The sequence below is a fragment of the Rhodnius prolixus genome, unplaced genomic scaffold (genome assembly GCF_049639745.1).
Source record: "Rhodnius prolixus isolate KJV_2025 unplaced genomic scaffold, Rpr scaffold_4, whole genome shotgun sequence".
Classification (NCBI taxonomy): domain Eukaryota; kingdom Metazoa; phylum Arthropoda; class Insecta; order Hemiptera; family Reduviidae; genus Rhodnius; species Rhodnius prolixus.
In genome coordinates, this window is record NW_027411614.1 from 50,432,738 (window position 1) to 50,450,091 (window position 17,354).

At 37.6% G+C, this 17,354-nt stretch overlaps 1 protein-coding gene across 4 annotated transcripts in view; it reads right to left on the reverse strand.

Moving 5' to 3' along the window:
- Positions 1-17,354, reverse strand: part of klg (klingon) — a 587,603-nt gene that overhangs the window by 135,002 nt on the left and 435,247 nt on the right. For all 4 annotated transcript variants that reach the window (XM_074132568.1, XM_074132565.1, XM_074132566.1 and 1 more), the window contains one exon: positions 7,981-8,181. In XM_074132568.1, coding sequence (XP_073988669.1) covers positions 7,981-8,181 — 201 coding nt within the window. The remainder of the gene's footprint in view (positions 1-7,980; positions 8,182-17,354) is intronic.

The window sequence follows — 17,354 nt, forward strand, 5'->3', positions numbered from 1 at the left end:
TTTTGCAGTCAGAGGACCTCCCAAAACGTATATTTCTGGTAAGATAAAATTGTAACTTTGATATTAAATATCTTGACTAATATTAGGGATATCGAAACGGGGTTATCGGCATTTTTCACAGTTTTTTTATGTAGTTTTCATAATCATTGTCAAAACCAGTGGTCCTCATAAAACTCCAATAGGGTTTTTGGCCGTAACTCCGCCAAAAATGATGATACAACATCGGGGGTGGAAAATTTGAAAACTAGACCCAAAAAAACATATAGTTTACTTAGTGGGTTTTTCTGGATTTACCGCTTTCCTAAAAAGTTATTAGCGATTGGTGCGTTTTAAATGGATCACCCTGTATACGTGTATTTGAGGGACAATGTAAATTTTTAAATTAACTTCCTGTACTAGTAAAAGGAAGTGATGAGATCGTGCCAAATTTTCCAAATTTGGTTATCACCGTTTTTGTGCGCCTCACAATCCCAAAATAGTGGTTTCCTAAATTTCACTCTACAAAAGAAATTTTCTTTCCAATTTTTGCAGTTTTTCTTGAAAATGACTTAAACGCTTTCCTTGTGAACCCTAGCATGCTCATTGAGTTCATGCAGATCTGCTGGCTTTTGTTTAAAGAATTTTTCAGAAAAAAAAACTCGATAAAGGGCACTAATGGAGGAAGGGGTTTTACTTGAGTACAGTGCAAGGGCTATACGCTGAGGTGTTGCTAAAGGTAGCCCATGTGTTACCCAGCCAGCGGGCAGCGAAGTTGCTTTAACGGTGGAAAACTCACAATCAAAAGTATGCAAGATCTCATAAGCGTCATTGTTTGCAATGTGCGCGGCGCCCCTCGGCTGAAATTCTCAGAGAGAACAGTGTTTACATGTAGGGCACCCTAAAACAAGTGTTCCAGGTCGTTATTACTGTTCATGGATACCACACGGACATTTACCTCACTTTCACGCACACAGCCCTTAGTTTCTGCGCTAAACACTTTTTAGCAGTTCCCCCTGCTGCCACTTCCTCGCCAGCTGATTTATTACTGTAATTAAGTTTTTTGGCCCCCTCCCTTTATTCTTTCGAAAGACGGACCCCCTCCCCTCATTCTCCTTTATGCCCTCCTTTTTATTTCGTCGTCAAGGAAATTTGTTTCCATGGAATTTATTGCTTACATTAACATGTGTTAGTAATACATGTATTATTTTTATTGTTATTACATCTGTGTAACAAATGGAGGGGAGCCACCCCAACCGGGAGGGCGCTGAGAGCTTTTAAAACTGGATTAACACCATTCCTCACCCTGTCGGTCTCTTCTTTGGCGTTCTTTTTAGATTTTGTTTTGCATTTTATTGTTGCAGATGTTTCATGTCTTTCACACTAATGCTGAACTTCCGTAACAAGTAACTGATAGGGTCAACTTTCAGAATTAAGACTCAGTTCTCACCGGAAATACGTCAGTTCGGTCCTCATGATGAGGAAACCCTTTTGGTAATGGGTTAGGAAAGCTCTTCTTTGAAGCAATGATGAAAAATTCTTTCATAAATAAATAACTTTGATAACGGATACCCAGACTCCAATGTTAGAAGATTGTATGATGTTTTAATTGGAGCCAAATAAAAGTGCCTTAAAGCATGCTAATTCCCATTAAATGTCTATTCCGAATCAGAAGCAAGAGTCAGTAAAGAGTTCACCATCTTTATTATTGTCAAGTTGGCCGCATAATCGTTTGGCTGCCACCTGACATCGCGGCGGCCAGGATTATGAAGCCGTAAGATGGCTGTGAAAGTCACAAGTGCATATCTTTACCGGTTTATTTCTTACAGCATTGATTTAATAGGTTCAATATAGATGGTTATAGAGAAGGTTGTTGACAATATTGACTCAGTATAATACATTTGGCCCGGATGGCGAGGATTGTTAGCAAATGCTCCAATATATTTCTGAAGGATACCGCCCGCCCGCCCATCGGTCGGTCGGTTTGTGTTCTTGTGTCAGTAAGCCAATATCACTTCATAGATTCCATCTTGTCAGCAGTATGTCACACTCTGCCACCCTGTTTCCTGACTTTGCTATTTTCTTTACGTTCAGTTCCCACTCCGCTCGTCACCACGCTGGAGCCGCCATAAAAATGGCGCCTGTAAAACTTCCCCGCCGTTCTCGCTACGTAATTGATCCCACTTCACCCCCTCCATACATATTCCAGTCATTTTACTTTCTCATACAACTAAGTAAAGGAAGTATCCGTATTAAAGGGCATGAAGCTTGGACTCACCCACGGGATCTTCGAGTGGGAGGCCAAGGTCAAAGGGCCAAATCTATACCTGACAACACTCATACAGTTCGTTTATAAAAAAAAAACCTTTGCCTGTTTAAAGAACTTGAAAACAAAATTCGAAAATCCCCAGGACTAAAATATATAATCTACCACATAGCAATGGGGTCATTTTGTGGGAAGAATCACTGCATTTCTTGCTCCCAACGACGCCAAGGAGAAAAATTTAATTTAGGATAATTTGAGACAATTGATTTCACTTATTTCTCGTGACCTCCAAAGTTTGACAAGCGAGACAACTGTGGCTTTAGTTCCAGACAAGAGTTAAAGAAAGAAGAAAAATATTTTTGCTGGAGTAGATGAAGTGGGGTCGTCTCTGAGCACCCTAGAGTTCGCTCCTGTAACTTAATCCTCCAACACTTCCGGGCTCCACCAATTATTGCAGAGTTCTGAGTAACGGGCCCTCCTCGCACACCCACCCTTAGCCCAAGACTTGTTCATCCACCAACATTGTCTTTCCCTCCCACGCCAATAAGCTGATGAAGGATTACAACCATTGTACTGTTGTCTGTTTGTAATTTCCAGTGGCGTCGACTAATTCCCAAACCCCGCCTCTTCTATCTATGACTTCATGCTCCTAATCTTATTGCTGCAGCAAGCTTGGACACTGCCAACTCTTCCGCAGGCTCCGTTCTACCAGCACTACTCACTAAACTACTGCAGATTTGACTTATCACTTGATTGTACTGCGAGAAAATCTTCAAACTTAATAACCAACCTCTCCTCCATTGGCTAACAACAGTGCTGGCCCCTCTTCCAATTCCCACTCAGTCTTTTCCTAATTACATTCGGTTTAATAATTTGATACAATCTACAGTAAGCTTTTAAATTGCAAATTACTTATCTTACCCTTCCACTTCGGTTTTCTTTCTAATTAATCGAAAATGGGTTTTGAACCCGCACGTGACCCTCCTGTTGGTACTACAATTCCTTCAAATTTGGCATTTTTGAAACATATTTACTTCTGACGTTAGACAGCTTCTCGCCGAAAACTGCACTCTCCCGGAAGACCGATGCAACTAAAAGATGGTAGAACTGTGCGAGTGACGTATACAGGAAGTTTAGTGAAAAGGAAAGGAGCTATTTCAAGAGGAAATTCTACTCGGAATCAAGCGCCGAACTGAAGGGTAATCGTCAGATCAGCGCATTATCTGAGGGCTTCAAAGTGATGCCAACTCTCTCAGGAAACCCTTTATTCTAAATCATTTTCCGTCAATTGTTTTACAATAACAGTTACAAATCTTACATGATTGCAACGGTGCATATGAAATGCAGCATAAAAATGAAATTGTACCAAAATAATTGTCATACTCCAGTTCGGAAATCATAAAACATTAAATGCATGTACCATTTCTTCTAACTTAATGCAAACCTAACATTGTTTAGAGACATTATGAAAGCAAGTTTTACTGGTGTTCCCTTCGAAGTGTCTCTTCTTGTTAACCCTGAATGATTATTGGCCCCCTAGAACAGAGGCAGCATAAAGGCTTTGTCCTTCAAGTGAAGCTGAAAGAGTTAAGCTCCACCCCAAAGTTGGTTAACAGTGTCCGAACTGACTTTTGACTCTACCATTCTAATCTTTATATCAGAATATTGTTAAGATAAGAGTTCAATCAGGCGCTTACAGATATGAAGAGCCATCTTACCTCATAGCTATCAACACTACAAATCGATTTCACTACTAGGGCAACCCGTAACCGCGTATTGGTTTTGCCGGGCTAATTTCGAAGTTAGGCTATGATAAAGTCTCACAAAATATTCATTCCTAAGTGAAAGTTCTCCTGCCTGGCGACGAGGAAGAGAGAGAAAAACCATCTTTGAATATAAAATAGTAAGATTAAAGGTGCCATCTGTGGTGCATCAGTAATTCTGGTCACAGAAGTAATTCTACCCTCAAAGGAGAGACATTCGGCGAAGAAAAACTGTTTGGGAAATACTCGCAGCAGCAGCTGACCCTTTGGGCAATACTAATCACTCAGATTAGGGTTAAAGTAACGCCCAAACCAACCACTCTGATTAGTGTTAAAGTATGGCCAACCTCCCGATTACGTCATCAAAAACAGAAAGTTAGAATGACAGGGGGTGATCTGTCGCTAGATCATAGTATAACTACTCCACCTCTTGCACATCTGAATTATATATGTCCAGGGATGGAATCCATCATTGGACCTAGAAGGCCGTGGACTACATTGGCACATAATATTCCTGAAGTAGATATTCTATTGGCATACAAATCAGATGTTCAAGAAGAAAACCTCTGAGAATGCTCCACTGTAACTCAGCTTCCCTCATTTCGAAGGACCACTTTACTGATTCTTCACTTCTTTGAATACACAAGAATATAAAATGGAAACTTTATGTGAGATTTTAGTTGTGGTAGATAAAGAGTAGGATGAAAAAATAATTACCATTTCAGTCGTGATACATTTATTTTGCCGAGCTTTCGACCTAGGGACAGTGTTAACAATGATTCTATTGAAATGAATATGTATAATAAAATAATAGAATCATTGCTAACACACTGTAAATATGTTCCACAGCCCTGAAGATGACCTAGTCCCTAGGTCGAAAGCTCGGCAAAATAAATTTTACTCGACTGAAATGGCATTTATTTTTTCATCCTATTGGAATTATGAATCAGTCACCAAAAAGAATGAACAGTAGAACAGTTAATTTAAATTATTTAGGGTACAAAGTCTTAAATACAATTTGGTACCTTAGGCTGCCCAAAGCGAGCGGTTTTCCTTTAAAGTGGTATGTATCGTACGAACTGTGCAATTTTAGTAAAATTTAAATATAAGTTGGTGAGTTTCGAGTTAAAAGAAAATTTAGAAGTAAGAACTTCGAATTTGTTGTAAAAGCAAGTCGAGTCAGTACCCACATTGCATTTTTTTTTATTGATTCTGAAAATACGGACCGCCCTGATCCACTCTAGTGTGGGTTTGAAAGAGAGTTAATAATTTCCACATGATCTACTCTGTCTCGCGCACTTTACTGGAATTTCGTTAAAAAAAAAAAAAAAAAATCATCCAGGCGAATGGAAAACACTCCAATCCATTTTCCCTCCCTGGAATACTGGATTTCCATTCATTTATACAGTGCTAGGATGGCAGCGTACCTTCCTACCTGCAAAATGTTTTGCTGGAAATAAAAAAAAATGAGTGAAAGAGAGAATAAAAAAAGAGAAGATACTTGGATTGTGACAGATTGGAGATCTGAAAAACAATCTGTCCAGGATATTGTAGATATTTATAGATAAAGAAGATGAATAGGAAAAACAGGTACTCTAATAATTTTCTATACACTGCCCGAGCACGTGTGTCTGCCGTCAAATACAAAAAAGGTCGATCTGAATCTGTTCTAAGAGGACATCAACTATTCATGCAGAAAGATCTTCCGCCCCTCCCCCCAACCCTCGGAAGCTGTTTGTACAATGTCATCATGTTGTTTACATTTGCTGGAAGTTTGGCATAACTCTACAGACAAATAGACATCATGCACTTTTATTTCCTGCAACGTTTTCTAAGAACTAAAAAAAAAGAAAAAACTGGATTAGGTTTTTAACGTTTTTTGTTTTTATTGCTCGTTTCTGGAAAATGTTGCGTTTTCAAGGTCACCTGAACGAAAGAAAAACTTCATTTTTTAAGACTCACATAACTCCCATTCGATAAATTCTCTTCAAACTCTTACGTTTCCTTCAAATGATGAATTCCTGATATATACTTATTTTTAATTCTATAAGGATGTTTGCTGCTGAAGGTGTTTATTCCTGGAAGCTGGAAGCTGTTTCCATAAGATCAGCAGGTAGTTCGGTCTCTACTAAGTCCCGAGATGCCAACCTACCAACTCTTCATCTACTAAAATACCCTACCAGAGACATTCTACCACCAACCAGGAATTTGTAGTTTACTGCACAACCTGACTACCCGAGAAGATACTAATTCTTTTAGAAGACTTCCCGAACATAGAACTCAGACTAAAGAACTGCTATCCAATTCACCAAAATTCACATTGCCCAGTGCTCTCCTGTCTCACGTTCTTCTCCTGGAATTTTCACCCAATCCTTTAATTACTTGAATAAATGATCAGGTACCACAACTAGACCTCCCTAGTATCCTAAGAAGACTACCTGACTCTGACAGACTGATGAGAAACAAACGTCTGGGTCATTCTCTCACCCAGACTTGGAATCTTAAAAAATCATTTTGTGATAGAAATACCAGATCTACTTCAATGGTTTGGTAATCTGTACAAAGTTCTCATTACCCTATTGGCATGTCAGTTCCTCGACTTTACTCCTGTGAGTACATAAAACCTTCTGGAATTTTCTATGGATGATTAAAAGTCTCATTTCCTAGGGACACTTTGCTTTAAATCTGACTTTGTCCTAAATGATGAATAAATATTTTAAATTAAATAATAGTTTCCGAGAATATATGAAGAAAATGAAGCTATTGTTTCCGTAATTTTTATTAAAATGGGTCATAAGATGGAATAAAAGTTGAGGAGACGTTTAGACTTGGAGCAAATTGCGTAAAATAAGGGAACAATGTAAATAAACGGAGGATTGAAAGATCAGACGGTCTATAAAGTTATTCTAAACAAAAATAGGAGCTGCGAGTAAGATGTACAGCCTAGCACCAGCTGTTCGTAGCCTTGCTTCTAACGTAGACTTCCTACATGCCCAGACATCCTGGGATATTATGATTCCTTTAATGAGGCTGGAAAATTCTCCAAGTTGGAAAAAATTCACAAAAAGTTGTTCTTAGAGTACTTATTATTGTTGTTACTTGAATTTTTCAATGTTAGTTTATTAGGGTGACTATTTGGAACCATTTCTTGCGTGAGTGGGTTGCTATCCGAATGCAAATAAGAATGTACACTATTTATGATGACATCTTTACAAAAATGGCCGCATTCTGGCCAAGCAGAACTGACTTTAAAGGGGAAAAAACCTATGGTAAAAACCAGATTTTTCCTCTTATACAATTCTTATAGTTTTAAAATTCACAACATTTTCTTAAAATACGGTAAAAGTGGCCAATGGTGTGGGCAGATGTATTTAAACAAGTTTTAGGAGTAGAATTGAAGTGGGAGTTACTAAAAGCGCCGTGTCTTGTAACCTTCACTGAACTTAGGTGAACTTACGTTAACAAGAATATGTCCAAAACAAAGGTCCACGTCTAATTCTGGAAAAACTGCACTGATTCCAACGCCATCTCTGGCGAAGATGGAGAAAACCTTGCCCTATTATGGGTGATGGACATGGAGGAAGCAAAGCTAAATTTTGCAACAAAAGAACCAACTAATTCACCGACATCCAGGAAGATAACGGAAGAAGGCCCCGCTAATCTTCAGGGCTGCTTTCCTTACCGCGGACAAAGTCTTAAAATTAATAAAAATAAATTAATAGTGCTAAAAATATGACCGATTAATTAGCAAATATTAATTAGGAATTGAAAAGCTGAACAATAGAACAATGCATGTGACTAGAAACGGAGGAAACAACTTTTACCGCACACAATTGTTCCATCCTAATTTTTAATTAATAAAGTTTTATAATTATTAAAATAATAAAGAAAATTATAATTATTTTGTATTAAAAAATTAAACGAGCATTTAATATTAACAATAGGGTTTGAGAATGTTCCAACCCGAATACTCACCTAATATTTCTACGGTATGTATTTGATCGCGATTCTCTCCATCGCCAATTTGGCATACGTAATCACCAGCATCCTGTGGCATGACGTCGCTTATTTCCAAATTGAAACCATCCACCAGACGGAAACGTGAATCTCTAGTCACCATTATCTTGTCGGCGGTCAACACTGAGGCTCCTCGTCTCCATAGTAGCACGTAAGTTCCTGAAATCGAAACAAAACCATTGTATAACCAATATTTTAATTAACGAAAAATTATTAATATTGTATACAGAGATTAGTTTATATTATTATTCAATCTGACTCCTACAAAAAAGTATCTATAAATGAGCTGAAATACATAGAATTCTGAACGGTAGAAATTGAGACATTTCGATTCAAAAAAAGTAAAGAATAAAACTTCTTAAAATATTGTTCAAGTAATTTGGTAAGGATACTTGAAAAAGTTAAATGTACGCAAAGTGCCTTGTGAAATATATTAATAATGTGAATCAAGCATTAAAGTCTGTTTCTGTAAAGATTTATTTGAGAAATGATTGTTATCGTGAAAGTATAACGGCGAAGTTAAAAAGGAGAGTTCACTCGTCTTTTCTAGCTAAATATCAAATGAAGATGGTGCTGGGCTATCAGCAGACTGAAATAGTAATAGAAGAGATGTATGTATAAAAGGCAAGAAGATGTGGGAGGCAGCGCGGGCGGCGTTAGGTACAATCTTTTATTCCTGGGAGGTTCATCTTTTCATCTCTTTAGTTCAATAGACATCGCTTGGAAATGTTGCGCACTGGCTGCTGTGAGCTACGTTTATCATCTCTCTGAAACCTTCTGCAGCCTCTACACTATCTACCTTTCTAGGGAACAGCCAGCCCTTGTACTACTAACCACTACTCAGCTCCACGATGAACCCAGCTTCTTCAGATAGCGAGATCTCCTTTTTTTGTATTTCTTAACAAACAAAAAAAAAGGGATATACTTTCTCTAACACTTTCTTTAAAATTTCAATAACTACAAAACTCTTTATACTGCTGCCACTGTGGTTGTTAAAAGATTTAGGGTTTCGAATTCTATTTTGAGCAGGTAGAGTATGCTGTTTTCCAAAAATAGAGATTTGAAACTTATTTTAACTCCAGTGGAGGATCAGAACATCATTTTCATTTGCTGCAAGCGGGAGCCCTGAAAAGATAAGGAGTGACTGGGAAGAGGACATTATCTTTTGACAGTTTGATCAACACTATCGATTAGGAATCTTATTATTGTCAATAATATCGATTCAATATAAAGGGAGCTGAGCATTTTTCGATCTCAATTAGAAAGTCTGTGTCTTAAGCTTGAATTATGCTTTTATGCATTTAACTTTCTGTACAATGCACTCTGTTAATTGCTGTTGTCCACCTCATTCTGGACGAGTGCGAAATAACCATTCAAGTCTGAAATCCACTTTTCAATTACCCTAAAACGTATCCAACTACAATTTTATTTAGATTTGGGAAAAGATATTTCATTTTCCGGCAGCCAGAGATTAGTGACAAGGGTGAAAATTCCACAAATTTGTGACGTAAATCCCTCAGTTTTCCAATTGCCCGAGACATTCGTGAGTAGAAACGTCGCCCTGATGACCGCTTCTTTTTTTTCTAATCCCATTTATTCTCCTGTTTCGGTTCCAGGTGACGCGAAAGGAATGCTTAGAATTCTGTAATTAATGTTTTACGCCTTCCTAAATTGATCAGAAAAAAGGAATCGCTTCTTTAGCCCGCAAAATTCAGGTTTACATCCTTTTCGGCACATACAATCGGAATCGCCTTTATAGATCCAGTGCATTGATTGTGGTTCATTTCAGTGCCAATGATTTGGATCAAAAGAACCTAGTAATGCGTTTAAATTCTAAATGACCATTGAAATTACCCAATGAAACACGGAAAATATAGACAACATTAGTCTCTAAATACGGGTCAAATATGAATACTATCGATTCATTCTTTCAAACTAGCCAAAACTTTAACTCTCAATATCTCGCTTTGTGTTCATCAGATCTGTACGAAATTTTAAACGATTTTAGACACTATTAGTCTCTATATAGTAATCAAATATGAACACTATCGATTCATTAATTTCGGAGATATTAGCAGTTAAACTTTTCATAGTTTTAAACTAGCTGAAACTTTAACCCTCAATATCTCGCTTTGTGTTGATCAGATCTGTACGAAATTTTAAACGATTTTAGACACTATTAGTCTCTATATACGAATCAAATATGAACACTATCGATTCATTAATTTCGGAGATATTTGCAGTTAAACTTTTCATAGTTTTAAACTAGCTGAAACTTTAACCCTCAATATCTCGCTTTGTGTTCATCAGATCTGTACGAAATTTTAAACAATTATAAACACTATTGGCTAGTTTAACCAACATGACAGACGCGATTACTTTAAATAAAGATGGGATTCGTGTAGAATGCCTATCGTGGTATGAATGGTACAAAAAAAGGAATGTTAAAAAGTAAGTAGCTAAATATCAAATGAAGATGGCGCTGGGTTATCAGAAGACTGAAATAGTAATAGAAGATGATAATGTTTCATTGATTAGTGCGTCATCGTTGTGCAAGATCGCGATCTTTTCACCTTGCTATACAGTGTATCTAATCGAAGTCTTTGGCTCCCCTTTTTTTTTTGAGGAAAAGTTAAGGTAGAACTGCTCCGGGGTGGATTAGTGAGACGTCAGAGGGGATGTTATTCGGTTTACGAGGGAAGGGAATTACAACTTATTTACAATCATATCCGGTAAATGGCTTCATTGGTGTACAAGGTCGGCTCTTAAGCAATAGTCAATTATCCACCAATTTATTTGGAACATTTCTGTGAGAGAAGTTGTTTTTCTCGGGAAAATCATTTTGTCTTTTTTGGTCTCAATATTGTTTTCGCAAGGAGGACCCGGGAAATGAAAATAATCTCTGCCAAAAAAAAACTTGGTAATTGTTATTGGAGGAGGATAGTCCAATTAGATCAGCCTTTTTAGTCATTTAAATATTTCTATCACTCGCTCACTCTCATTGTAAACCCTCTCACTCCCAGGATAATAATTGAACAAATCCTTTTTAGAAATTGGCAAAAAAGAGTAGGACAGCTTTGGTTCACATCCCTAAGGATTATCCCTTCCTTAGAATAGCATTGCAAAAGAGAGACAAGTTTACCAAAAGCCTCAGGCTTATCTCTGGGGACCATATAGCTTTTGTAATTTACAATTTCAATGGGAGCTAATTATTAAAAGCGATTCACGACGATTCATATTGAACAGTTTAAGGGTCCAAAAATCTTCACTCGTCCGCCCCTCATTGGTGCAAAAAAAAAGAGGGGGAGTTTAAGCGCTCTGGTTGGAGCAGATTTAAAGAGGCTTTAAGAGGGGTGTGTTGGAGGCGGCAGACGATCTGGTTTACATTATCTCTCTGCAGCATTTTAATAAATGCTCCCCTGCTCTGATTTAACCTCTGCTAGGGGGAGCAAATGCTGGGAATGGAATGTGCATCTGCAATGTGTAATCACAGATAAGTGCACAATAGAAAATTGTTTTCAATCAATAATTATAGAACAATAATTCTTAGTATAATGGCAAGAATAAATTTTGGAGGCCTAGTTTTAACCAAAAGACGAAACAGCTGAGTAATAAAAGAAAATTCAAACTAAAATTTAAATTTTCTTGACAAGTTTTTAGTTTTAATTATAAATATAATTGTTTTGAAAATAAGTAAGAGGAAGAGATAAGAAATTTAGGGAATTACAAGTAAAAGATTAACAAACAACTTGGCCCAAACTCAAAGACGTAATAACAATAATTTCTGAAACAAATGTTCTAAGTTCATAATGAAATTGGATTTTTGATAAATGAATTTAGTTTTGTTATCCAGAGCTTGACCAGTTAGTTTAGATTAGGAAAGTTAATAAAAATGTCACCAGGGGCAGCAGTGTTGTACACCAATTGTGGTTAACAGAAATTTACTTCCATAGGGTATTAAATCACTTTTCCATTTTCTTTGTATTTTCCTAAGAGGAAATTATCACACCCGAAAGGTTGTCCAAACTCAAGAGATTTTACTTGTGTTTGAGGAAAATCTATGGGTTCTTTTTTCCTCCCTCATTTATAATCCTCATCTCTTCTTTTTATGGTTACCATGTTTACCAAACGATTCCTGTAAAGTAATTGCCTATTTTTTCAGGAGGTGCTTTACGTCCAACTACCACAATTAGGTGTCGTGGACGGAGGCGATTAGCAAACTTACTTTACTGTAAATTTCTTTTATTAACCATTAAATAAAATCCAAGGCCTCTAGACCGAGGAATCGAACCCACTAAAAACCAACAATACATCTTAGCATTGCGGGTCTAGTATCTTAACCGCTCGGCTACCGTGTTGCCCGAACGTTTTGTGTATCTCAAAGTTTCTCAAACAATGGACGTTCGCAATACCTCCTTTTACAAGAGGATATAGATCGGAAATAGCAATAACCTTAAAAATCGCAGCTTCTGCAATGAAGTAAAGAGAAGGAAGCTTCTATTTCTAAATAAGCAGCTCAGGGTTCAGGGTTCGGAATGATATTATCCTGAAAAGGGCAATGCTGATGGTCTAGAAAAAGCTTTAGAAATTTTAGAAATTTTAAATGTGGATCAAACTCAACCATGAAATGAGCTGCGAACTTTCCTAACCAGAAAATGCCGAAGATTCCGTCACGCAAAACGTACGACGACATGATATCCGAACTCTTTTCCCAAAATAAGGGATTTTCATTTCACAAAGTGAAATATTACAAACTGAATAAAAAAGAAATTTTTCAACATTTCAAAGAAACTGTAAATGACAATAGACAAGCGTTTGATCATGTACGTCGATGAAACAAAACAAGAAATGGGTAAGATAGAATTGAAACAAAAGTGAACTGGAGTTTGAAGAGAAAATTTAAGCGAGGGGGTCATCCGTTTTGTGCCTTCGAACTCCTGCTTTACCCTTGTTGTGCAATTAATTGTAAGGAAGAAAAAGCCATGAAAACTGCCGACACTTTATTTTTTTTTATTTTTTTTGTGGGGAAAAACGACTGCATAATAAATTAGTGATCAGAAAAGAAAATCACAGTTGCAGGGAAGATCTAGTGCATTCTGGACGTGAGGTGAATTTATCACACGATGCAACAAGCTGTGGGGGACCCAGATGTCTTAGTGAATTGAATGCAAAAGAGGTTGTTGTACTATTTCGGTTTCTTCTTTTTTAAATTAATGGCTGAGTCGAGGATGGATAGCCGGAGCAATTCATTTTGAACGGTTTTGGTTGGAAGGATTACACTAACCGTGACTTGCCAAGCCCGTGACTCTATAAACATCTTGATTTCAATATTGCAATTGAGGCGCCACGGTAGCCGAGCGGTTAGAGGCGAGACCTGTAAAGCCAATATGAATTGCGGTACTGGGTTCGATACCGGTCTTCGGCCTAGGATTTCATTTAATGGTTAATAAAAAGAAATTTACAGTAAAGTAGGTTTGCTAGTCGCCTCCGTCCACGACACCTAATTTGGTAGTTGGATGTAAAGCCCGCCTGAAAAAATAGGCAATTACTTTACAATATTATTATTATTATTGTGTTCTTTTTTAAAGGTGCTCAACATCTAAGGTCCTTCGCACCTGATACTGTTGCTGAATGACACTATACTAGTTCATTCTAAACTGAAACAATCATTCCAATAAAAATAAATAAATAAATAAAATAAAACACTCATGCATATAAATACATTCACCCAAATAAATACAATCACACACATTAAATCTAATCGCGATTTGTGATGGAGTACTTGATATTCCTCGCATCACATTCATAACCTAATCTAAGATAAAAACATATTTACATACTTTCATAATTAGGGACTAGCATAGTGTCATATGAGACTATATAAATCTATATCTTTAAGGTATTGCAAGGCTTTCTTTGCATTGTCTTCATTATCGTCCAGTATCTCTTTCATGCTATTATTACCCATGTTTAACTTCCGCCTAGCCCATGTATATCTGGTACATTCCACGAAAATGTGATGGACGGAGAGTAAAACATTGCAGGTTCCACATATGGGTTGCTGCTCACCTCTAAAGATATAGCCATGGGTTAGCATCGTATGGTCTATTCTTAGTCTTGCAAGTATGACTTCTTCGTGGCGGGACTGTCTACTAGAAGTCATCCATTTCAATGGTGTGGATTTAATATTTCTCAGTTTATTCATTAATGGAAGTGTTTCCCATTCCCGTTTCCATAGCAATAAGGCTTGGGTGCGCAGATAAGCCCTCCAATCCAACGGCAGAACATTTTCCTTTGGGTTACTTATTAAGGCTGCATTCCTAGCGGCCTTGTCGGCGATTTCATTGAATTTAATCCCTGAATGTCCGGGAGTCCATAGGAAAACGACTGTTTTTCCAATTTCAGCACAAAGATGCAGACGTTTATGCACGGTCTGGATGAGTAGGTTGTCTGTATCCAACTTACATATCGCATCCAGAGAGTTTCGAGAATCTGAACAAATTAGAAATTTCCTCTCAGCGGAATCTATTATGTGTTCTAAAGCTTTGAAAATCGCAAAAAGTTCCGCTGTGAAGATACTAGAAATATTGTTCAGTGACCAGCTGTAACTCCTTCCATCTATCACCCAGGCCGATCCCACTCCAGTAGCCGTTTTAGAGCCGTCAGTGAAAATTTGCTTATAATTCACATACTTATTTCTCGTCCTTTCTAGGAACTTATTTCTATAAACGTAAGGAGGCGTATTACTCTTTATATACTTACTAAGAGTATAATCTATTAGAGGCCTATTGAGTACCCAAGGTTCGATCTGGCAAGCCTCCGAGTTTACTGTTATAGGAATCTCGATATTATTTTCGGTACAGAGATTAGCAAAACGTATACCTAGAGGTTTGCTGTTGGTATATGTTCTGTACTTATCCAATAGCTCCGGCGTAAAAACGGTTTTGTAGCACAAATGGTTTTCCAGTGGTAATAACTTCGCTACATAATTACACATTAATACATTTCTTCTAGTTGCTAACGGAGGTTCTCCGCTTTCCGCGTATAAACTGTTCACTGGACTAGTTCTCAACGCTCCAAGCGCCATTCGGATTCCTTCATTATGTATTGGATTTATTATTCGTAGTAAAGAATTTCTTGCCGAACCATATATTATACTGCCATAGTCTATCTTCGAACGGACGTATGCTTTGTAGAAATTCATCATACTATGTCGGTCCGCTCCCCATTTTGTCCCTTTTAAGACTTTGATTGCATTCAATTTCCTTATACATCTTTGCTTTAAATCCTCAGGATGTGCACGCCAACTTAATTTTGCGTCTAGAGTTAGTCCTAAATACCTGACTTTACTTTTGCAGGGAATTATTCTACCTTCCAACTTCAACTCTACGGTTGGCTGAGTTTTGCGAAGTCGGTGGAAATGAACGCAATTACTTTTACTTGGCGAGAAGCGGAGACCATTCTTTTTCGACCATTGTTCAAGTTCGTCTATAGCCATCTGGAGACCATCCTCCGCTACAATGAAGCTAGGCGAGCTTCTAAATATTACTAAATCATCTGCGTAAAGCAGTCCGTGTACCGATTGTCCCAGCGAAGTTAGAACGCTATTTATTGCTATGAGGAATAGAATAGGGCTTAAAATACTCCCCTGAGGGACTCCATTCTCTTGGATGAAAGGAGACGACAGGGCTCCCCCAAGGCGGACTCTGAATATTCTCAGTTTTAAGAAATTCTGGATAAATATTGGTAGGTTCCCCCTTAGATTCCATCGATGCATCTGCTTAAGAAGGCCATACCTCCAGACCATGTCAAATGCCTTTTCTATGTCAAAGAAAACTGCTATGAGATGGTATTTTTTCAAAAAAGCATTCTGGATAGCACTTTCGAGTTCTAAAAGAGGATCAATTGTGCTATGGAAGCGTCTGAACCCAGTCTGATGTTTATCTAGAAGTCGGTTAGTCTCTAGGTACCACGTCAAGCGCTTACTTATCATTCTTTCTAATGTCTTACATAAGCAACTGCTGAGAGTGATTGGACGATAAGATTCGGGCATTGATTTATCCTTTCCTTCTTTTGCGATAGGTATCGTAATGGCTACGCTCCATGCTTTCGGGAATTGTCTACCACTCCATATTCTGTTATAAAACCTAAGTAGATATATTTTGTTTTGTTGAGTTAGGTTCTGAAGAAATTTGTAATGAACATTATCAGGCCCTGGGGAAGTATCTTTGGATTTAGATAAGGATCTCTCTAACTCCCACATTTTAAAGGGAGTTAGGGGATAATTTTGGTTACATCCCTCTTCAGAAAAATCAATGGCCTGGTTTTCCTCCTCTAGTTTTATGGAGAGAAAGTCCTTAGGATATTTGTCTGATCCAGATACCTTTGCGAATGCTTCTGCAAACAGTTCTGCTTTGTCTAAGTTTTCAGTTTTGACGCTACCATTTATGTTTAATCCAGGGATCTGGGTAGTAGACCTAACACCAATAATTGCCTTGATTTTTTTCCAAATCTCTGAAGAAGGTGTTGACTGCGAAATAGTTGACACAAATTGCCTCCAGGATTCTTTCCTACTTTCCTTTATTATCCTTCTTGCTTTAGATCTTAAAATTTTATATTTGCTTTACAATATTGCAATTGCCGAGAAAAGGTGGTTTAATCAATCCAGTGCCACCCTAAAACCGCCAAGTCCATGTCACCCAGTGTTTGCATTAAGTTGATGGTATTTGTTTATACTTGATGGCGCCAACTATTCGTACCAACCAACCTATGTTTATTACCTGTTTTCTCTTTTCCACATTTGTTATTTCCTGTTAACTTAAGTTAAGGAACCCACGAATAGTCCAACAACTAACTAATTCGACATTTTACGGGACTGACTTCACCTCATCCTCAAGAATTCTTAAATCAGCTTTCCTGGGGGGTAAAGTTTCAAATAAAATTAAGGATCATCTGTTTCGCCATTTTCCTAATAACTTAAAAGAGAATCGACTGCGAGATATCGCCAAAAGTTGCGAGTTTATTGATTAAAGTGATATTTCCTGTTGTACGTTTTGTACATAACCATCGAGCCAGTAATAACTAAAGTACAATCGGGGAGAATGCAATAGATTGCTCTAACGAGATGGAAGAAAAATGAAAATGTGACCTGATTGGAAATGAAACCATTTACTTTAAATTGAAAAATCTCTCTTGAACAATAACACAACTTTCTTTTACTGTAACATCTTACTGTAATTCGCAGTAATTGACTCGCCATTATCTTCAAGGTCATAACTTCAGGAGCTCAGTGCGCCCATTAATATTGTAAAAGTTATAGATCCATACAAAGT